The 24,175-nt window shown below is 44.6% G+C and overlaps 2 protein-coding genes across 2 annotated transcripts in view; one reads left to right on the top strand and one right to left on the bottom strand.

Annotated features, from left to right (window-relative positions):
* The window catches only part of LOC143957179 (uncharacterized), a 77,617-nt gene that overhangs the window by 20,240 nt on the left and 33,202 nt on the right, over window positions 1-24,175 (top strand). The window contains exons 9-13 of the mRNA XM_077467330.1: window positions 1,321-1,418; window positions 1,499-1,601; window positions 5,296-5,384; window positions 5,503-5,593; window positions 10,593-12,074. Coding sequence (XP_077323456.1) covers window positions 1,321-1,418; window positions 1,499-1,601; window positions 5,296-5,384; window positions 5,503-5,593; window positions 10,593-12,074 — 1,863 coding nt within the window. The remainder of the gene's footprint in view (window positions 1-1,320; window positions 1,419-1,498; window positions 1,602-5,295; window positions 5,385-5,502; window positions 5,594-10,592; window positions 12,075-24,175) is intronic.
* Window positions 1-24,175, bottom strand: part of LOC143957104 (uncharacterized) — an 88,041-nt gene that overhangs the window by 46,551 nt on the left and 17,315 nt on the right. The window lies entirely within an intron of this gene.

Raw genomic sequence — 24,175 nt, 5'->3', positions numbered from 1 at the left:
TATATATGATCTCACTCTTCTGGGTAAGGGGTGCGCATCGCCGCCAACTTGCTGCTTCAGCTGTGATTTTATACAGGGGAAATCGATCGGCAGGTGGAGGGTACTCGATGTCCTCCAGCACCCACCGATCATCAGCAGAGACACAAAACTGCAATCTACCTGTGTATACAAGGCAAATCGCTGTTCTGACAGGGGGGAGGGATGGAGTTTGTGTCCCTGCAAAGCCATGAATAAATCCCATCTCTTCCCCTAGTAAAAGAACCTCACACAGTACACTGGCTAAGCACACAGTTAACCCTTTGATCGTCCCTCATGTTAACCCCTTCCCTGCCAGTGTCATTAGTACAGTGACAGTGCATATTTTTAGCACTGATCACTGTATTGGTGTCACTGGTCCCCAAAAAGTGTCAGTTAGTGTTAGAATGTCCGCAGTCCCGCTGTAAGTTGCTAATTGCCGCCATTACTAGTAAAAAAATAATAATTTATATATATTTTATTTTTTATTATTTTATAGATGCTATACCTTTTGGGTAAATCAATAAATATATGCTTATTGAGTTTTTTCTTTATCAAAAATATGTTGCAGAATACATATTGGCCTAAATTGATGAAGAATTTAACTTTTTTTTTTTTTTTATTGGATATTCTTTATAACAGAAAGTAAGAAATATTGTTTTTTTTTTCAAAGTTGTTGCTCTTTTTTTGTTTATAGTTTAAAAAATAAAAACCACAGAGGTGATCAAATACCACCAAAAGAAAGCTCTATTTGTGGGAAAAAAGCACAAAAAAAGGCCTGATCATGAAGGGGGTAAAACTTCTGGAGGTCAGGTGGTTAATTCCCCCAATGTATTAAAGTGGTTGTATAGTAATTTGTTTTTACTTTTACCTACAGGAAAGCCTATAATAAGGCTTTACCTGTAGGTAAAAAAAAAAAATCTCCTAAACCTGTACGGTTTAGGAGATATTCCCCTCTCAGAATCCCCTGTGCATGCGCACAAGGGGATTCTCGGCTGAAAGTCCGGCAGACGCCGGACCCTGCCAGAAAGAAATCTCCCGCACGCATGTGTGACAATATCGCGGCTCCAGCCACTCAGCGCCGGAGCCGCGATGCCCGGAAGACACGCCAAGGGAACATGTCAGCTACCTTGGCGTGGATCGGGCCAGATGTCGGGGCCTCGTTCTAAGGTAAGTATTTCATAATGAGCTAGTATGCGGTGCATACTAGCTCATTATGCTTTTTTTCTTTGCACGTCAAAAAAATAAAAATAAAACTTCAGTGCGTTTACTACCGCTTTAAGTCAATGTTTCTGTTTCCTACAGATGGATCCAGTAACAGAAATCCCCCAGAGAGATGTCCCCGTCCTCTGTATTCCCGGGACTCCACACAGGAACATCAGGAGATCCCTCAGGAAGATCAGGTGCCAGAAGTCAAAATTTGTAATTAAAACTGATATTTTTTTCATTGCAGAGTAAATATAAGGAACTGTGTCTTATCCAGGGTGAAGGTCTGAATTCTATTAAAGTTGATGATGAAGAAGAGCCGTATGTTTGGGATGATGATCCATGTAAGGAGGAGGAAATCCCTCCAGAGATCAGCACAGGTGAGTAAGAAACACTTTGCTTCATGGGCACAAATGTCTGAAGTCACCTGATCTATACCACCAGGAAGCTATCAAATCTTACAGTCAATCATAAGCAGCGGAGGCATTCCCGACCCTGCAGCCACACATACAGTATACACGCCTCCTTTATATGTGTAACTGCAGGACAGGGAGAGCGTTGATTGGCTGCTGACTTTGACTACTTCCTGGCAGGATCACTCATTTCTAGTAACACACGTATACATTTTTTCTCCTTCACTGATGGGCACTGATGAGTTGGCATTGATGGGCACTGATGAGGAGGCACTGATGAGGCTGCACCGATGGTCACTGATGAGGAAGAGAGGAAGCACAGATGGGGCTGCACTGATGGGCACTGATGACGCTGCACGATTATCAATGCAAATGTCTCCTGTATGAATTGCCGATTATCGGCTATCCTTTCCACACGCTGTGAATGAGGAAAGGAATTCCAATAATCGGCAAGTCTGTTTACATTGTGATCAGCTGTGATTGGACACAGCTGATCACATAGTAAAGGGCCACTGTAATTGGCCCTTTACTGCGATTGGTGATCAACTGTTTCTGAAGAACCAAAGCTTGCCCGAGGGGAATTAGCTGACAGTGCTGTAGTCGTCTTTTGGCTATAGCACATTTGGCAAGTGGTTAAACTGCAACACATACAGCACTCTGCAAAAGTATTGTAGAATGACGGTCGGGCAGGATCGGTCTTGTTCTGGGAGGGCGTCTTATGTAGTTCTACCATTCTGGGCATGCAACGCCGCAATTGATAGTGTGCACCACCGATCGCCATAAAGAGCCAGTGCTGTAGGCTCTTTACCATGTGATCAGCCATGTATCCAATCACAGCAGATCACATGTAAACAAATTACGTTTTTCTGCATTTCCTTTCCTCAGCGTTGTCAGTGGCTGAGGAAAGGAAAGCCAATAACCGGCATTCCTGTGGTAACAGGCACAACTGTTTTAAGGTAGGGCAAAAGGGGAAGCTGCCCTGGTCCCATCATTGTTGTGGGGCCCAAAGCAGCTGCTTCATACTTGCCAACTATCCCAGTTTAATTGCCCGTATCCCTTGAAGTTTTAGCCCCATGCTGTGTCCTGATATCTCAGTGTAAAGTTCTGTTGCTGCTGTCCAGCTCTGCCCTATTGCCATGTACAGATGACTCACCTGCATTGATATGTAAATAGCAGGGGCATTAATATGTAAATAGCCGTGGACCGTGGCATTGATATGTAAATAGAGGCAGTATTCCTATGTATATCATGCCCCCCTGAGGTCATATCTACCATCACTTCTGCTGAATGCTGCCCACTGGGGAGGTAAAGGGACATGCTTGAAAGTCCTGCCTACAAGTGTAGTCATTAGGCCTAATATCAGCTTGTTCTGCAAAGGTAAGCAAATTGGAGGTGGAACCCTTCTTCAAAATAACATGGTGCCACAGCACCCTGAATTTTTGTGCCAATGCATGAGGGTGTCATTAACAATTAATGGCACTGCTGTGTATCTTCTAAAGGGAAGCATATTTCTGTGGTGTCAGGAAAGTGATTTTATATGTATACCTGACACACACAAATGTGAATGCAGGCTAAATGTCTCAGTTACATCAGTGGTCAGTGTAAATCTTCTCATTACATTGGGGCTTGGTGTACAATCCTTTCATTCACACTAGTGGCCACTGTGAAGGCCCCCCTTACTCTGGTGGTTAGTGTGTAAATCCCTCTTTACATTGGTAGTTACTGTGAATGCTCCTATTACAATAGTGGTTAGTTTAAATCTCCATTACATTGGTGGCCAGCGTAGAAACTCCTCTTATATATAATGAATATCTCTATATTGATAATCATTAAAAAAATCCAAACTTGGATTTGTAGTCAGTTTAGAATCCTCCCTTACATTGGTGGTGAGTGTAAATCTTCCTTACATTGGTGGCCAGTGTATAAATCTCCCTTTATTGGCTGTTGATGTAAAATCCTCATTAAATCAGTTGTCAGTGTAAATTCTTCATAACATTGGTGATCAGTGTATATTTCCCTTTTCATTGGTGGTATGTGCAGAATAGCCCTTACACTGGTGGTCAGTGTAAATCCCCCTTTACATTGGTGGTCAGTGTAAATCCCCCCCTAACATTGGTGGTCGTGTAGAAGTGTCACCTTACATTGGTGGTCAGTACAAATCTCCTTGACAGTGGTTGCCAGTGTAAATTCCCCCTTACATGGAGGTCACTGTCTATTCCCCCTTACACTGGTGGTTAGTGTGAATGCTCTTATTACATTGGTGTCAGTGTAGAAATCCCTCTTTTCTATTGGTGGATGACATAAAAATCCCTGTTACATGGTGGCCAGTGCAAATTTTCCCTCACATTGATGGTCAGTGTAAACCCCCCTCACATTGGTGGTCATTGTAAATTCCCCATTACAGTGGTAGAATCCCCCACTTACTTACCAAAGATTTCCAGCTTTGCTCAGAATTTGGCACAACGTACAGTGCTGCCTCCTAACTAATCCCATCCCCCCACCACTGCCTCTGATCCCATCAACCCCCCAGATTTTCAATTGATCACACCCTCCCTTACTCAGCATTGCCACTGATCCTGGGAGTCCTAGAATTCCTAGGAGTTTCCTGTCTATTGATGGGTCCCCTCACCTCCCCAGTCCATGATGTGCAGGCAGTGAGGAGATGATGTGCTGTAACCTTTAGCAACCAATCAGTGAACAGTAATGCTGTTCGTTAACCTCTTGCAACCAATCATTGAGTGGTAAGGATATGCACAGTATCAGTGAACAGTAATGAACAGTAGTGAACAGTAATAATGTGCAGTAACCTCTAACAACCAATTAGTGAGTGGTATAGATGTCCAGTAACCTCTAGCAATCAATCAGTGAGCAGTATTGATGTACAGTAATCTCTAGCAACCAATCAACAAGCAGAAGTCGTGCTTTAACCTCTAGAAAATAATCTGTGAGCCATAATGTGTGCTGTAACCTCTAACAGCCAGTCAGTGAGAGGTATTGATACACTGTAACCTCTGGCAACCAATCGCTGCCTGATCTGATCCAGTAAATTGATTTTGAGTTTAGCTGCTATTTATTGTATATATATATTGTATATATTAAAGATGGCCCTGGTAACAGGGGAATTTACACTGATAATCAGAGCACTGATCATCAGCGCCAATCAGTGTAGAATATCAGTGCTAAATATCAGTGCCCATCAGTGCTGCATATCAGTGTCACCTACCAGTGCCCATCAATGCTGCCTTATCAGTGCAGCCTATCAGTGCCCATCAATGCTGCCTTGTCAGTGCCCATCACTGCTGCCTATCAGTGTTGCCTATCATTGCCCATCAGTGCAGCCTATCCCTGCCCATCAGTGCCACCTATCATGGGCTTTTTCCAAAATGTTTGATCTTTTATCGTTTAACAAAAGATAAAAACCCAGTGGTTAATAAATATCACCAAAAGAAAGCTCTATCTGTCTCAAAAAACTGATAAAAATTTCACATGGGTACAGTGTTGCATGAACGCGCAATTGTTATTTAAAGTGCGACAGAAAACTGAAAATTGGCCTGGGCAGGAAGGGGGTGAAAGTGCCTGGTATTGAAGTGGTTATAAAACTAAATGTTATTCGGTTATGGTTTACATGTACTTTAACTTTGCCAGTGTGTGATTCCCACAGATGGATTCAGGAACAGAAATACCCTGGATAGATGTCTCCATCCTCTGTATACTGCACAGGAACATCATAAGATCCCTCGGGATTATCAGGTAATATCTTGGATCTTCTGGTCTATATATTATATGCAGATTTATGTTAAGTTTAACACAGTGCTAACATTTAGTTTAGTCTTAATGTAATTTTTGGCTTTTTTTGTGTGTCATTCAGGATGAAAACATGATTAAAGATGAAGAAGAGCTGTGTGTAAAGTGTGATGACCCATGTAAGGAGGAGGAGATCCCTCCAGAGATCAGCACAGGTGAGGAATAAACACTAAATCCAGAAAAGAGTCCCAGATTCTCCTTGTTCAGTCACTACAACAATCTCTTCTCCCCCCCCCTCTTCTGGCAGAGACGGACTCGGGCGTGTTTGGGACCCCACCTGCCCGATCCCATCAGGAAGCCGACACTGCACACTGCTAACCAAAGACAGTGAGACATCTCCCGGTCTGTGCAACTGCGAACCGGGAAATGTCTCAATGCCTGTGATTATTGGTGTGCAGTGATGGCTCCCTGGCGGGATCGGGCACGTGTGATCCCCAACATACCCGATCCTTTCACTAGTAGACAGTAATGGGGAGACAGTATATGCCCAGTGGGGGAGTCATCAGTCTTTATTAGACTGATTAGATGTAGATACAGGCTCATTACCATACTTGCTATGTGGAAGGTTTGTTACTTAAAGTGAGCAAATTACAAATTCACTTTAAATACTTCACATTCATAGACTGGAAGATTTTAGTTTCCAGGCCAGTATAAAGTTCTGTTAAAACGTTTTAGTGTTTGAGTTACAAGATGGATTAGTGCGAGCACTACAAAAAGGGTTAGTCCTATGCCCCATACACACGGTTGGACATTCCGACGACAAAATCCATCTGATTTTTTCAGACGGATTTTGGCCCAAACTTGTCTTGCATACACACGGTCGAACAAAGTTGTCGGAAAATCAGATCATTCAGAACGAGGTGACGTAAAACACGTGCGACGGGACTATAAAGAGGCCAGTAGCCAATAGCTTTCACCTCGTAATTTATTCTGAGCATGTGTGGCACTTTGTGCGTCAGAATTGTCTACACACAATCGGAATTTAAACGATTGGATTTTGTCTGAAAATTTTAGATCCAGATCTCAAACTTTGTGTGTCGGAAATTCCGACGGAAAAAGTCCGATAGAGCCCGCACACGATCGGAATTTCCGACAACACAGTCCGATCGCACATTTTCCATCGGAAAGTCCGACCGTGTGTACAGGGCATTCGGATTACAGGGAGGTTTGTCATGAGGTTACAGGAATGGTTACACACGACCGGACTTTCCGTCAGAATCTTTCCGACAGAGTCCTGCTGAAACGGACTTGTCTACACATGATCACACCAAAGTCCGTTTGTTTAGAACACAATGACGATGGGATTAGAAAAGGAAGTTCAATAGCCAGTAGCCAATAGCTGCCCTTGCATCGTTTTTGGTCCGTCGGAATAGCATACAGACGAACGGTTTTCCCGATAGGAATTGATTCCTTCAAAAAGATTTAAAACATGTTCTATTTCTAGGTCCGTCAGAATTTTTGAAAAAAAAAAAAGTCAGATGAAGCCCACACACCATCGGAATATCCAATGAAATGATTCCGTCTGACCTTTTCTGCCGGATAGTCTGGTCGCGTGTACGCGGCATTAAAGTTACATGGAAAGTTAGTGTTAGAGTTATAGGGATGATTAGTGTTGTGGTTACATGGAGAGATAGTGTTAGGGTTACAGGGAAGATTTGTTTTGGGGTTAAAGATAGGGTTGGTGTTGGAGTTACAGGGTTGATTTGTGTTAGGGTTACAGGAAGAGTAATGGCGTGTACACACGAGTGGACTGTATGGCGTACTTAGTCCGTCGAAACACATTTCAGCGGACAATCCGCTCGTGTGTGGGCTTCAGCGGACTTTTTCAGTGTGCAGTCCGGCGTACTAAGTATTTCGTTTTTTTCGAAATTCTGTCCGTCGTACTTTGGTTTCAGTGGACAGTACGGTCGTCAGTATGCTAGTTCGACGGACTAAGAATGGCGCATGCCCAGAAAGGATTTACACGGCGGAAGGGTGCTTTGCTGTGTCTTGGACTTCCTATTTCTAGTCCCGTCGTATGTGCTGTACACGTCATCGCGCAAGCTTTCGACGGACTGTTTGTGCATCCATGTGTGGTCAAGTCCGTTCAGTGGAAAGTACGACGGACTGTCTGTCGGATTGTATGACGAACTAAGTATGCCATACAGTCTGCTCGTGTGTACGCGGCATAAGTGTCAGGGTTACAGGATGGATTTGTTTTGGAGGGTTGGTGGTAGAGTTACAGGGAGGGTTATTATTAGGGTTACAGGGAGAGATAGTGTTAGGGTTTCAGGGGGGGTAGTTTTGGGGTTAAAGGGAGGGTGGGTGTTAGGGTTATAGGGAGGGTTATTGTTAGGTTTACAGAAGGGCTTAATGTTAAGAAGGATTTGTTTTGGGGTTAAAGGAAGGGTTGGTGTTGAAGTTACAGGGATGATTTTTGTTAGGGTTACAGGGAGGCATAGTGTTAGGGTTACAGAGAGGCTTAATGTTAGGGTTACAGGAACAGTAAGTGTCAGGGTTACAGGATGGATTTGTTTTGGGGTTAAAGGAAGGGTTGGTGTTAGAGTTAAAGGGAGGGTTATTGTTAGGGTTTCAGGGAGAGTTAGTTTTAGGATTAAAGGGAGGGTTGGTGTAAGGCCCCTTTCACACATGCGGACAGTATGTCCTTATTTCATCCATCCGTTTGCGGATGAAATACGGACATACATGCATTCCTATGGGATAGCGGGTGTCTGCGAATGAACATCCGCAGACACCTGATATCGTCCGCCTCCGCTATTGTCCGATTCTGCAGACGGAGGAAAATCCTATTTTTCTATCCGTCTGCAGAGCGGATCGGATGAACACGGACAGACGGTCCGTGTTCATCCGATCCCCCATAGAGGAGAACGGAGAGCTGACAGGGTGGTCCCTGCACAGTGTGCAGGGACCACCCTGTTATCTGCCGGCTCAGCGAAGGCAAACGGAGTGATCCCCGCTGAGCAAGCGGATCATCACGGGGCGGATCATTACTGATCCGTCCCGTGTGAAAGGGGCCTTAAAGTTACAATGATGATATGTGTTAGGGTTATAGGGAGGGACAGTGTTAGAGTTACAGGGGGGCTTAATGTTAGGGTTACGGGATGGATTAGTTTTGGGGTTAAAGGGAGGGTGGGTGTTAGAGTTACAGGGAGGGTTATTGTTAGGTTTACAGAAGTGCTTAATGTTAGGAAGGATTAGTTTTGGGGTTAAAGGTAGGGTTGGTGTTAGAGTTTCAGAAAGGGCTATTGTAAGGGTTAGAGGGAGAATTAGTGTTGGGGTACAGAGAGCATTAGTGTTAGCGTTATATGGAGGATTAGTGTTAGGGTTACAGGGAGAATTAGTGTTGGGGTACAGAGAGGGTTAATGTTAGCATTATATGGAGGATTTGGGTTACAATGAGGATTAGTGTTAAAGTAGCAGGGAGGCTTAGTATGATGGTTAAAGGAATGATTTGTTGCTAGGTTACAGGCTTATTGGTATGCTTACAGGGAGGGTTAGTGGGAGAATTAGTGATATAGTTAGTTTGAGGGTCACAGGGAGGGTTAGTGTTAGGGTTTCAATGGAGGGTTAGTATTGGAGTTACAGGAAGGGTTGGTATGAGGGTTACAGGAAGGTCTAGAGTTACAGAGAGGAGTAATTCCTGGTAGGATTTCACTCTTAGTACTGGGACCTCTATGCCAAATATTACCAGCACTGAAAACTTACATATCTTGTTCCTACTAGGCCATAATAAGTGGAATAATAAATAAAAAATGACGGCGATAATGTAATAGTGAGTACCAGAAAGGTCAAGTCTATTCAAAAACAAATGAATAATTTAAAACATGTGGTGGCAGCTCCTCTTATATATAGGTCCTGAACGCCTAATAGACATATGACAAAACAGAGAGAAAGGACGCCTCCATCTAAGGATGAACAATAAAAGGTTTGTCATAAGGAAAAACACAACAATGGCACTCATTCAGTGGGATGAAGGCTGTGCATGTTGTCTGTGGAACGGTAGATATCCTTATATCCTTCAAGCTGTGCAAAGAGCGGCTGGTGTGGATGGATTTCCCTGTAAGGCAGATAACCAGCTCCTCTGCTGCTGGATAGATGGATTCCAAAGCTGCTGTTTCTGAGGGCTGGGATGCCGGCTACCCTACAGTGTAGAAGCACCCAGGTCCTGTCAGCCCGCTTGATTTGGATTATCTGAGATCGGAAATTTCCAGAAGATGACTTTGGTACATCAAAGGGGCGTGCTTACGTGTTTCAGGGCCCCGCCCCTTTATTTTGTCATAATGAGTGGACTGCTTGTATGATTGGGGCAGTGGACATAAGTCTGGAACAATATTACTTTAGGCATCCCATGGATTGCTGTGCACTCTTGTAGTTGCAAAGTGAAATGATTAAAGAAAAAAAGTAATTCCATTTGCTTTCTTTTATCTTTCTGATTTTTAGACCCCTTTCACACTGGGGTGTTTTTCAGGCGCTTTAGCGTTAAAAAAAGCCCCTGTAAAGCGCTTGAAAGAAGCCTCATCTGCAATCCCAATGTGAAAGCCTGAGTGCTTTAAGAGCCCTTTCACACTGCCAGCGCCCAAAAAACACTTGTAAAGCACAGCTTAAACTAGCGGCGCTTTACCAGCATTTTTCAAGCACTGGTGGGGCGCTTTTAACCCTTGCTAGTGGCCAAATAAAGGGTTAAAAGCACTTACAAAGTGCCGCTGCCAAAATCGCTTTGCAAGCGCATTTCAGGCGCTTTGCAGGCGCTTCTCATTGATTTCAATGGGAAGGGGCGCTTTAGGAGTGGTGTATTCACCGCTCCAAAAGCGCTGCAAAGAAGCTGCTTGCAGGACTTTTTTTGATGCCCTGCCAGCGCAGCGCCTCGGTATGAAAGCACTCGGGCTTTCACATTGGTATTGCAGTTGCGGCTTCTTTCAGGCCCTTATTTTAACGCTAAAGCGCCTGAAAAACACCATAGTGTGAAAGGGGTCTCAGTGTGAAAGCACTCGGGCTTTCATATTGGGATTGCAGATGAGGCTTCTTTCAGGCGCTTTTTTTAACGTTAAAGTGCCTGGAAAACGCCCCATTGTGAAAGGGGTCTTAGTGTCACAGAGCCTTATTAAAAATGAATTCAGGCATTTCTAAGTATGTCTAGTCTCTTTATCTTACTAGGTGGTGAAATAGAAGATGATGTCACATCCAATTCTTTGGGAGAAAACGCCCTTACCACAATTCTTCACAATGCAGATCTCTCGTATGACCCGACTCATTGCTCATCTGATGTCACTGATCATACAGCTTGTGTTGGAAGTAAAACATCCTTGTGTTCCAGTTGGAGTGAACTTTTTTTGCAGAGAGCGGACCTCCCTCTCCCTTCCCACCAGGGAAGTCATGCTACAGGAAAGACATATTCCTGTTCTGAATGCGGGAAATCTTTTACTAAAAACTCCCATCTCCTGAGACACAAAATGAGGCACACCAACGAGAAACCATTTTCGTGCCCCGAATGCGGGAAAGGTTTTATACAGAGGTCTGATGTCATTCAGCATCAGAGAATTCACTCAGGGGAGAAGCCGTTTTCATGTTCTGAATGTGGGAAATGTTTTAGCCGAAGATCGTCTCTTTCCATCCATACCAAAGTTCACACAGGAGAGAAGCCCTACTCATGTTCAGAATGTGGAAAGTGCTTCAGTGAAAAGTCACTCCTACTTATCCATGCGAGGACCCACCTGTCTGCAAAGCCATTTTCCTGCTCTGAGTGCGGCAAATGTTTTACGCAGAGAGCCTATCTTACCTTGCATGAAATGAATCACACGGGGGTGAAGCCATATTCATGTCCTGAATGCGGAAAACGTTTTAAGGAAAGGTCAGTCCTGGTTATCCATTTGCGCTCTCACACATGCGAGAAGCCCTTCTCCTGTTCTGAGTGCGGGAAATGTTTCGCACAGAGAGCCTACCTTAATTTACATCAGATGACTCACACTGGCGATAAACCGTTTACCTGCTCTGAATGTGGGAAATGTTTTTTACAGAAATCCGACCTCGTGAGGCATCAAAGGACTCACACTGGGGAGAAACCGTATCCTTGTTCTGAGTGCGAGAAATGTTTTTCCTCAAGGTCAAGCCTTACTACTCACTTGAAAGTCCACACAGGGGAGAAGCCGTATTCATGTTCAGAATGCGGAAAGTGCTTTAGTGAAAGATCAAGCCTCACAATGCATGGTAGAACACACTCAAAGGAGAAGCCCTTTTCCTGCTTCGATTGTGGCAAATGTTTCACCCAGAGAGTCCATCTGATTTACCATCAGGCCACCCACTCTGGTCATAAGCCGTTTTCCTGCTTGGAGTGCGGGAAGTGTTTTTCATGGGAAAAAGAACTTACTGCACACCACAGGACACACACAGGGGAGAAACCGTATTCTTGCTCCGAGTGCGGGAAATGTTTTGCCAATAGATCAAACCTTGCCATTCACAGGAAAATACACGCGGATGTGACACCATTTTCCTGCTCCGAGTGTGGCAAACGATTTAACAAGAAAGTAAGTCTTGTGTCGCATCAGAGGACTCACACAGGAGAAAGGCCATTTTCATGTTCTGACTGTGGGAAACAATATATACATAAGTCCTCCCTTGCATCACATCTCAAAACCCACAGGAAACAGGAGGCTCCTGGCCCTACTAAGGCCTGATTCACATCTATGCAGGTTGCAGTTTGCATATACCAGGTGCATATTTTTTTGTTCCATTGAAGTCTGTGGAACCAAAAACCCAAATCCCTGGCCCTTTTCATAAAATGCACAGATGCGAATGTGACCCATAGGAAACCATGTTAAATGGACTGTAGGGTGTTGCTACAAAACTCAAAATGTACTAAAAATGCATAGGTGTGAGCCAGGCCTTAGTGAAGAGTTGGTGCTTTTAGTTTAAGCCAGAGATGTTGCTGTTTTTGTGGTAAAGGGCCCACTCTATCCCTGATTGAACAAAAGCTCAGAAGAGTGGAACCTTAATGTGTATCTGGAAGTTGTAATCAGGTTGTCCAAGCTTTCTCTATATGAGTGGGCTCCAAAGTGTGGCTTCCAGGCCAAATGTGTCACTTTACTAGCTTCTATCCGGCCCTTGGGACGCTTTCCTCCCACCAACACCATTGAGAAGGCATCATTCTTTCCACCGACACCAACAATGGGGCACTATTCTTCCCAGTGACACCAACAATGGGGCATTATACCTTCTATTGACACCAATAGTATTCCTCCCACTGGTATAAATGATTGGGAACTATTCCTCCCACTAATACCGATGATGAGGCACTATTCCTCCTAATAGAAATGATGGAACACTATTCTTCCTGCTGGCTACAGGTGCTATGTAATTTCTTTACTCTCACAGACTACCAAGCTTGAAACCTTGTCTACTCCCACTGGCCACAGTCCAGCCTCCTTAAACTATGAAGGACAGTTAACTAGCCCTTTGTTTAGAATTTTTGGTGATGCCTGTAATATAATATAAAGATCCAGCAGGAACAGACCCTCGAAATGGACACAGAAGGTCTGCAGGCTTGGGAACTCATCTCAGAAATTCCACCAATAGAGTCCAGAGGAGACAGAAGAAACTGAAGAGATGGCTTAACTCACCTGCATCCAAAAAACAGAAATATCCGTTTTGGGTGGGATGGCCATTTATCATTGTCATGGGTGATAACCTAAAGCTTCCTTCATACAAATGTAAAACAACAAACAACTATAGCATGATGGATTCTTATTTGTGAATTAAATAAAATGCACTGACAATATTATTGTTTCATTAGTATGATTTGTTATTGTGTATAGCTAGTCACTGACCTCTGTTACCTTAAGAGCTGGTTCACACAGGGGCGACTCAGATCCGTCTTCAAGTCGCCCCAAGTCACCTCAGGTCGCACAACATGTAGAAATCAATGTAAGTGAATGAGAGCTGTCTAAATGCACACTACTGAAGTCGCTCCGACTTCAGAAAAGGTTCCTGTACTACTTCAATCCGACTTGTAGGCGACTGGTACCCATTGATTTCAATGGAGGTCGCCTCCAAGTCAGATCTCTGTCTATACAGAGGCGACTCTCAGATAATTATCAGCTCTCAAAAGGAGTTCCCCCCTGAGAGCTCATTCTCTGATTGGCCACGGCAAGTCGCCTGGCCTGGGGCGACTTAAAGTAGTGTTGTAAGTCGTGTTCAAGTCGCGTCCAAGTTGCCTCCAAAAGTCATGTTGAAAGTCGCGTTGCCCCTGTGTGAACCGAGCCTTAGAGTTAGCCCTTGTACACACGGTCGGACATTCCGACAACAAAATCCGTTGGATTTTGTCTGACGGATTTTGTCCAAAACTTGTGTTGCATACACACGGTCGGACAAAGTTGTCGGAAAATCCGATTGTACGTAACGTGGTGACGTTATTTCATTACGACGGGACTACGTTCAGGCTAGTAGCCAATAGCTTTGGTCTAGGAATTTGATCTGAGCATGCGTGGCACTTTGTCCAATCGGAATTCTCTACAGATGATCGGACAAAGTCCGATCGGATCATGTTGTCGGAAAGATTTATAGCCCAGCTCTAAAACTTTGTCTGTCGGATATTCCGATGGAAACAGTCCGATGGAGCCCACAGATGGTCGGATTATCCGACAACACGGTCCGATCGGCCATTTTCTGTCGAAATTTCCGACCGTGTGTACAAGGGTGCAAGAATAATAGGTCATCCTACAACAAAATCAGTCTACATGCTTCCCTTAGCAAACGTTTTAACTTGAATGAAGGTCGATGAAAACAACAGTAAAGGCAAACTCCAGCTTTACCTTGTACCTCTCCTGTACTGAAATGGATTACTTTGATTTCATTGCACACTGTGACCTTATAATGGTATGCATTAAAAGCTACCCACTTTGCTATTCTTAAATAGGAGCCGCAGGAACACTGTCCAGGTCTTCCCAGCAGCCAGGCACACAACAGTCTCACTTGCTCTTTCTCCAAAGACCAGTCTAAGGGATGTTGTGTTGTGTTTATTTTTGTAGAACTTGGATAGGTATGAGGGATGTGGTGGGATACTCCAAGAATAAGAACTATGTATAACTGAGGACTAGGTTTTCCTTTAGGACAAGCTATGATTAAGTCCAGTCATGAGCTTAAGTAGTAGTAGAGCCATTAGAGCAAAGTCCCTTTAAGTAAGAAAGTGCCTGGACAGAGCTCTTCAGGACACCAGTATCCCCTATAATAGAACCACAGCTGACTATAATAAGGCATCAGAGGGGTAGGTAAAGCACAAGGTCCCCACGATCTTTCAATGTCAGTACTCACAAGGCCCAAGGACAGATGGAGCCCCTTTCAAGTGATGCCCTCCAGTGATACAAAACCGATCTATGACAGACAGCTCCCCTCAGTCAGCTTCTTCTAGGAACCTGGGTTTTAGCACTCCTCCCTCAGGTCGCACCACCTGAGGCCTTCTCATGGCAGCTTGTGCCTGTGAGGGCAGCGTGCCGCCCCTAAGGCTGGACTCCTCCACTCTGGGACAAGACCCAAATACATTCTCCCAGCATGCCTTCAGAGCCTGCCTCTCTGGCCTGGGCTGTATCAATATTCATGCTGCCATCTGCAATCACCATTTACACATGTGTGTGGGATCTACGTGTGTGTGAGCATGGGGTGCTTTAATTTTATTTAATTGCATTATTTATTTCATTTATTTTTTTCTACCACTATACCTTTATTTGTATTTTTTGATTAACGTTATTGCTATCTCAAAGGAATAAACAACATCCCTTGTGGTAGCATGGGCTGTGAAATGTATGGAGCGATCTGGGGTCCATTAGACCCCAGATCTTTCCTCTGGTCTCCAAAGCATCTGATCAAACCAAGATCAGTTTGATCAGATGTTGTACAAGCCATTAAGGGCTTGTCAACAAAACAAAAAAAACACAAGTGACAAAATCCTCATCGCTTCCAGTTCCTGATGTCACAGAAGAGGGACAGAAACTTCAGTTCCTTCCACTTTTCCTGGGGAATGTGACCAAAGCGTTCACATCGTTACCGGGCTCCCTGCTATAACCACTTCAACTCAAGGATAACATATGATGTCCTATTCGCAGCAAGTGTTTGATGAGGGTGTCCAGGGCAGCTCTCAAGAGATGTTGTCCCAGGAAGGGCATATGAAGCAGACACTCTTACATACCGGTTCCACCACACTTCAACCAAGTTTTTCCTCATGGTCACAAAGACACAGATTCAGACTCGTATGAGAAATGAGATGGGTAATATCAATCAGCCTGTCTACACAAAAATAAATTGTTACAGGCATAAGATCCAGACACTCCAGGAGAATGCATAGCGTCATGACCTGACCCTTTGTGGGTGAGTTACCTAGGTACCCTTTATACATACTTTACCGATGCAGAGCACAATGCCCATGTGAACTTCAGTTCTGCGTTCTAAATCGATACAGTACAGACTACATCAGCCCAGATCGGAGAAGAGACAAAATGTAGAAGACCCTACAGCAGCAGATGATCAGGTAAGTGTTAAAGTGCACATAAATCCTAACAGTGAACTTCTTTACTTGCTTCTTTTTGGTCTGCTAAATATGAAACTTAAATTGTTTTGTTATCCTGCAAAACAATTCAGAGCTGTCCTGTCCTTAAAGGAGTCTAGATATCATTCCTTGTTACCATACATGACAGATATGATATCGCTTAAAGCCTCCTGTATGCCTTCCCACCCACTTTTGCTCTGATTCAGGTGCGCTCAAGGGGCACATCCTGCTCCATTCATCCACAGCAATACAAAACCCTGGGCTGCACTCTGGATATATCAACCAAGTCTTAAACTGAAAGTAAAAGGTTCAGTTGTAGCCCTCACATCAGAGGGGCCAACGGGCGGGGCCTGAAGCTTGTACTTTCACTTGGAGACTTGGTTGATACACTCAGAGTGTGGCCCAGGGTTTTGTATAGCTTTCCTAGGTATTATCTTGAATGATTAGCCTTAGCCCTGGTTCACACTACTATGACTTCTCATGCTACTTGTTACAACACAGAAAGTTGCATGCAGGTCAAAACACATTAATTTCAACGGGTGGCGTTCTAATTGCTGCGACTTATAGTGATACTAAAGACAGTTTTTTTTGTTTTGTTTTTCGTTAAAAATAATAATAATGATATACTTACTTGCTCTGTGTAATGGTTTTGCTCAGAGCAGCCCAGATCATCCTCTTCTCATGTCCCTGCTACCCACCCCTCCTGTTGGGTGTCCCCACAGCAAGCAGCTTGCTATGGGGGCACCCGAGCCGCACTTCCCTGTGTCCATTCAGACACGGAGCCTTGGCCTAGACCCGTCCCCTTTCTCTCATCATTGCCTCACTGACTCTGACTGACAGCAGTGGGAGCCAATGGCACCGCACTGCTATGACAGCCAATGAGGAGGGAGAGTCCTGGACAGCAAAGTCTCTTGTGCAACATAGCTGGCTCTGGAAGGTAAGTATTAAGGGGCTGCTACACACAGAACACTTTTTATCTTAATGCATAGAATGCTTTAAAAGGGGTTGTAAAGGTTTGCGTTTTTTCACCTTAATGCATCCTAGCAACCCAGTAACCACCACAGAACAGATATGCACATATATACACTGTGATTTAAGTAATAAACGTACCTTTAATAACAGTTTTCCATTCAGGTATCGCTGGCTGTTGTCCCAGGCAGATCGCATTTGGTATCACTCCACCTGGGCAGGGCCGTCTTTAAGGCAGGGCAAAAGGGGCAGCTGCCCTGGGCCCTGTCATTGTTGTGGGGCCCAAAACAGCTGCCTCATACTTGCCAACTATCCAGGTTTAAATTCCCTTGTCCCTTGAAGTTTTAGTCCCTTGCTGTGTCCCAATATCTCAGTGTGACGTGCTACTCCTAATGCTGCCCAGCTCTGCCCTGTTGATGTTTACAGGTGACTCACCTGCAGACCCTCTGTTTACATGTAAATAACCAGCATTCATGTGTAAATAGCGGCTGCAATACTAAGTAAATAGCTGCGGACGGTGGCATTGATATGTAAATAAAGGCGACATTCATATGTATATCATGCCCCCCTCCAGTGAGAAGATGATGTGCTGTAACCTCTAGCAACTAATCAGTGAGCCGCAATGTGTGCTGTAACCTCTAGCAACCAGTCAGTAAGCAGTATTGATATGCTGTAACTGCTGGCAACCAATCACAATTGCTGCCTGATCTGATACAGCAAACTGATTTTAAGTCCAGCTGCTATTTATTGTATGTCTCAGAGCAGGTGGAGAGTGAAATTGCCTGGGGGGGCCCAAGAAAATGTTTGCCCAGGGCCCAATCAATATTAAAGATGGCCCTGCACCTGGGATAGGAGTTGGCACTATACAGTAATCATCGGCATATGCGGCTCTGCAGCCACTTGCTTCCTCTAGTGGCTTTTTTTTTTTTTACAGAAGCTCTACCAGTGGATTTATTCACAACACAGATGCTCTGGGATGGCGGGATGGCAACCCACTCCGGGCTTGCCAACCCACTGTCCCAGAGCTGGAGGTCGCGGGCCACATCAGAGGGCTCCACGGGCCACTGGTTGGGCCCCCCCTGCACTAGAGAATAAAATGGAGATTGTTGCAATACTTTATGTCACACTGAGTTTGTGCAGCGGTCTTACAAACGCAATTTTTGGGGTAAAAATACGCTCTTTTGAATTAAAAAAACTGTAAAGTTAGCCCCAATTTTTTTGAATAACGTGAAAGATGATGATATTACACCAAGTAAATTGATAACTAACATGTCATGCTTTAAAATTCTGCATGCTCGTGGAATGGCGACAAACTACGATACTTAAAAATCTCCATAGGCGATGCATTACATTTTTTACAGGTTACCTGTTTAGAGTTACAGAGGAGATCCAGTGCTAGAATTGTTGCTGTCACTCTAAGCCCTTGTACACACGGTCGGAGAATCCGTCGGAATGTGTCCTTTCGGACCATTTTGTTGGATAATCCGACTGTGTGTGGTATGCATCGGACTGTTTCCGTCGGAATATCCGTCGGACCAAATTTTCCAACTTGCTGGAAATATTTTCCGACAAACATACTCCGATCATGTGTAGAGAATTCCGATCGGACAAAGTGCCACGCATGCTCAGATAAAATTCCTTCATCAAAGCTATTGGCTACTAGCCTGAACATAGTCCCATCGTAACGAAATTACGTCATCACGTTCTGAAAGATCGGATTTTCCCACAACTTTGTCCGACCGTGTGTATGCAACAGTTTCGGATTTGGTTGTTGAAATGTCCGACCGTGTGTACAAGGGCTTACGATTACTGTGATGCCTCACATGTGTGGTTTGAACACTGTTTACATATGTGGGCGCGACTTGCGTATGCATTCGATTCTGCGCGCAGACTCAAGGGACGGGGCACTTGAAATTTTATTTTTCCTATTTATTTTACTTTTTATTTTTACACTGTCCCTTTAATCGCTTGCTGACTGGCTCACGCCGATATACGTTGGCATAGTGGCATGGGTGTGCAAAACAAAGTACCCGTACGTCGCTGCATCATCCGCGGTTAGCGGAAGGGTGCCCGCAGACTCAATGTCCTCCTGTGGCCCGCGATCATAGCGGCAGAACGGGGAGATGTAAACAAGGTGTTTCCCCGTTTTGCCTAGCAACATAACAACGATCTACTGCTCCCAGTGATCGGTAGCAGTGATCTCTGTCATGTTCTAGTGAGCCCATCCCTCTACAGTTAGAACATGCTGAGGGAACACAGTTAACCCCTTGATCGCCTCTAGTGTTTAACCCCTTCCCTGCCAGTGACATTTACACAGTAATCAGTGCATTTTTATAGCACTGATCACTGTATAAATGTCAATGGTCCCAAAATAGTGTCCGATCTGTCCGCCACAATGTCGCAGTCACAACAAAAATCGCAGATTGCCGCCAGTACTAATAAACAAAATAAAAATATTAATAGAAATGCCATAAATCTATCCCCTATTTTGTAGATTTGCGCAAACCAATCAATATACGCTTATTACGATTTTTTATACCAAAAATATGTAGAAGAATACATATTGACCTAAACTGGAAGAAATCTGTTTTTTTTTTTTAAATATATTTTTGGGGGATATTTATTATAGAAAAAAAAAGAGAAAAACTGCGCTAAGGTGAAACACAAGAAACAATTATATAGATTGATCCTAATCGGATGACATTTGGCTGCGGCTTAACTGTGTCACATAACTACATAAAAAAAATAAAAATAAAAAAAATGATATAAGCTGCGCTAAATCCCACAAACATCAAAATGTGTATACATAAATAAAGTGACAATGAATTATGGGCTATTCCCAGCCGCTAAACATAAATTAATATAAAATCAAACCCTAAGTGATAAATACATATAAATATTACAAACTCAGACCATGCGAACCGCCTATTCCTTGCAGTATAGGACCAAGCCGCATGCCCCTATATATATAATAATACAAACTCTAAATACACCCAGTGTATGGATCAACAAGTCTGTATGTGTAAGTTCTTTGTGTTATAAAGAATGTGGATAAGATCCTCCACAGATGAACCGTAAGCCAGGGGTTGACAAATTTGCTTTGCATTTAGGAGCCAGTTAAAAAAGTTAGGAGCCAGTTTTTTTTTTCAGCTCCCGGGGTAAGGCCACTCATTTTCACCCCCTATCCCTAACTCACAATGGATCACCCAGTCAATAACTCAATTGAAACGCTGTTACATCAGGGGTATGGGCTGACCAGAAAGAGTAAGGCTGGCAACAGATGGAACTGGCTGGCACTGGTAGGTGGCACTGGTTGCCACTGGAAGGCACGTGGAACTGCCAGATGGCACCGACAGGTGACACTAGTTGGCATTGGCAGGTGACACTGGTTTGGAACTGGCAGGTGACACTGGTTTGGAACTGGCAGGTGACACTGGTTTGGAACTGGCAGGTGACACTGGTTGGTGATGGCAGGTGACCCTGGTTGGCGATGGCAGGTGGCCCTGGTTGGCGATGGCACTTGTTGTCACTGGCAGATGGCACTGATTGGCGGTGGCACTGGTTGGTGTTGGCAGGTGGCACTGATTGGCGGTGGCACTGGTTGGTGGTGGCATTGGTAGGTGGTGGCAGGTGGCACTGGTTGGCGGTGGCACTGATTGGCGGTGGCAGGTGGCACTGACTGGCGGTGGCACTCGGCACTGGCAGGTGGCACTGACAGGTGGCACTGGTAGGTGGCAGGTGGCACTGGGTGGTGGTTGCAGGTGGTATTGATTGGCGGTGGCACTGGTTGGCACTAGCAGGTGGCACTGATTTGTGGTGGCAGGTGGCACTGATTGGCGGTGGCAGATGGCACTGGTTGCCGCTGGCAGGTGGCACTGATTGGTGGTGGCACTGGCAGGTGCCACTGGCACTGATTGGCGGTGGCACTGATTGGCGGTGGCACTGGTTGGTGGCAGGTGGCACTGGTTGGTGGTGGAAGGTGGTATTGATTGGCGGTGGCACTGGTTGGCGCTGGCAGGTGGCACTGGTTGGTGGTGGCAGGTGGTATTGATTGGCGGTGGCACTGGTTGGCGCTGGCAGGTGGCACTGGTTGGCGCTGGCAGGTGACACTGGTTGGTTGCAGGTGGTATTGATTGGAGGTGGCACTGGTTGGCACTGATTGGTGGCAGGTGGCACTGGCAGGTTTCACACGGAGCACTCTGTTACTGAAATGTAACAGAGGAGCTGGCGGGACCCTGCCAGGGTGTGAAACTGACAAGTAACAGAGAGGTGGATATGTCAGATTTCAGCCTGATGTTGGGGTAGGCGGGACCCGGCCGGGGTGGGTGGGACTCAGCAGCTATCAAACACCAGCCAACGATTGGGCTGCTTAAGAAAAGGGGCGTGCCACATACACGTAGTGGCCCGCCCAGATCCCATTGGCTGGTGTTTGATAGCTTGCTTGGTCCCGCCCCCACCCCGGCCGGGTCCCGCCCACCCCGACATCAGGCTGACAGATCCTCCTCTCTCCATTGCGTGTCAGTTTCACACACAGCGCGGTGCTGCAGAGTGTGAAGGAGGGAGGAGGACAGTCAGTGTTAATGCTGCTGCATGTCTGGGGCATCGATAGTGAGTGGGCTGGTGGCAGCTTAGGCACCAGGTCGCGATTTCTGGTCGCATTGGCGACCTGGCGCCTGGGGTTTGTCGAGCCCTGCCGTAAGCGATCCACTGCTGTATGCAATTAAGTAGTGCTGAGCGATACGCTAACGTCAACCTCGTGTTTGGAACAGTTCCAGGAGAGCGGGTCTGTCCGTATGCGTCCGGCCGACACAACGGACTCAAGGCTGATGATTTCTATATACACTGTAAGTGCAATTTTATTTTTTGGTTTTTAGTAATAAAAGGTTTTACACTATTTGGAGTTCTATTTCTCTTCCATGGTTTTGGTATACCTATCCTAAGTCCCTCTGAATATATGAGAAAGATTTTTTGGGAGTGTCTCTACAATCCTTATATTGGAGTGGTGGCGCAAGGAGAGTATCGAGGACCCCTCTGGATTGGGAGACGATTATATATTCATATGCCTTTTGTGACCCTCTGTAGTGGGGGGTCATGATTTTCTGGTAAGCGGCAAATTAAATTATTTGGTGGCGGATCAAGCACTACTTAATCGCATACAGCAGTGGATCGCTTACGGTTTATCTGTGGAGGATCTTATCCACATTCTTTATTACACAAAGAACTTTTTTTGACTTACACATACAGACTTGTTGATCCATACACTGGGTGTATTTAGAGTTTGTATTATTATATATAGGGGCATGCGGCTTGGTCCTATACTGCAAGGAATAGGCGGTTCGCATGGTCTGAGTTTGTAATATTTATATGTATTTATCACTTATGGTTTGATTTTATATTAATTTATGTTTAGAGGCTGGGAATAGCCCATAATTCATTGTCACTTTATTTATGTATACACATTTTGATGTTTGTGGGATTTAGCACAGCTTATATCATTTTTTTTGGGATATTTATTATAGCAATAAGTAAAAAATAATGCCTTTTTTCAAAATTGTTGTTCTTTTTTTGTTTATAGCGCAAAAAATAAAAACCACAGAGGTGATCAAATACCACCAAAAGAAAGCTCTATTTATGGGGGAAAAAAGGACATCGATTTTGTTTGAGTACAACGTCTCATGACTGCGCAAACGTCAGTTAAATTGGCGCAGTGCCGTATCGCAAAAAGGGGCTTGGTCAGGAAGGGGGTAAATCCTCCCGGGGCTGAGGTGGTTAAAAAAATTTTGATCACTTTTATTCCTATTACATGGAATGTAAACATCCGTTATAATAGAAACAAGCAGGACAGAGACTCTTTAATGTGAGATCTAGGGTCAAAAAGACCTCAGATCTCACATTTAGACTTAAAAGCAATAAAAAAATAAATAAAAAAATAAATTTTATTTTTCTACATTAAAAAAAAAAAAAAAAATGGGCCTTTTAAGGTCGGAGTCACAGTATATAACGTCAAAGTAGCGACATATATCCACAGCGGGCGGTCCGCAAGTGGTTATGTCACAGGGACAAAAAAAAACAGTTCCTACACTACCTTTCAGCGTCTTACTTGCCACGAATGCCATAGACTGCAATGTAAAAAAATCACAAAAGTCGCAAGTAAGTAGTTTCTTTTAGTTAAGAAGGTTTTGTAAGTTCAATAATATGTGTTACACTCTGTATTGTTATGATTGCCCAAAAGTAACAAAACATGAGTCACATTGATGTCGGATCAAGTAGCAATGCAAAGTCGCACAACTTTGGCGTTGCAGCAGTGTAAATGGAGCCTAAGGACCCTTTCACACGGGTGAACCGATTGGTTCCACCTGCAGGTTTTTTAGGTGGACCCCATCAGACCATATATTGCCCTCCATGGAGCTGTGGATGTAAATGCATAACGATCCATTTACACCCGCTGACACCCGATAAAAACAGATAGATGGGGGATCTGTTCCCCATCCCTCTGGCGGATCGGATGACAGTTGGATGTAAACGGACATCTTCCGCTCTTGGAAGAAAGCAGGCTGTGTCCGTGTCCACTCTGCATGGACATGTCACGTATCAGTGGACAGATCCCCCAGTGAGCAGGTGCACGTGCTAGCAAAGTCTGTGAAAGAGCCCTAATGTCACGCACACCCAATCAGAATTTCGACCAGCAAAAGACCGATGAGAGCTTTCATCGGAAAATGCGACCGTGTGTATGCTCCATCGGAATTTAGCTGGCCGAATTCCCGCCAGCAAAAATTTGAGAGCTGGTTCTCAATTTTTCAGATGGAAAAACTTTCGGAAATTCCGATCGTGTGTATGCAATTCCAACGTGCAAAAACTCAAGCATGCTCAGATTCAACTATGAGATGGAAGCTAGTAGCTACTGGGCATTGAACTTCCTTTTTCTAGTCCTGTCATACGTCACTGGGTTCTTGGTGGTCGGAAGTTGGTGTGACCGTGTGTATGCAAGACAGCTTGAACTAAGTCTTGTCGGGAAAACCATCAGAGCTTTTTCCGACAAAATTCCGATCGTGTGTACGCAGCATAAGACTTGTGGAGAATTGAAGAGGGGTAAATCCGTGTACACACAAGCAGATTTTCCGTCTGAAAAATCTTGGATGGTTTTTACAATGGAATTACGCTCAAACTTGGCTTGCATACACACGGTCACACAAAAGTTTGCTGAACTTTCAACCATCAAGAACACGTGACGTACAAC

Source organism: Lithobates pipiens, unplaced genomic scaffold (genome assembly GCF_037356315.1).
Source record: "Lithobates pipiens isolate NorthernLeopardFrog02 unplaced genomic scaffold, aLitPip1_a1.2 Scaffold_51, whole genome shotgun sequence".
Lineage (NCBI taxonomy): Eukaryota > Metazoa > Chordata > Amphibia > Anura > Ranidae > Lithobates > Lithobates pipiens.
The sequence above is the reverse complement of the archived record's forward strand: the minus strand, read 5'-3'. Positions and strand labels throughout refer to the sequence as shown.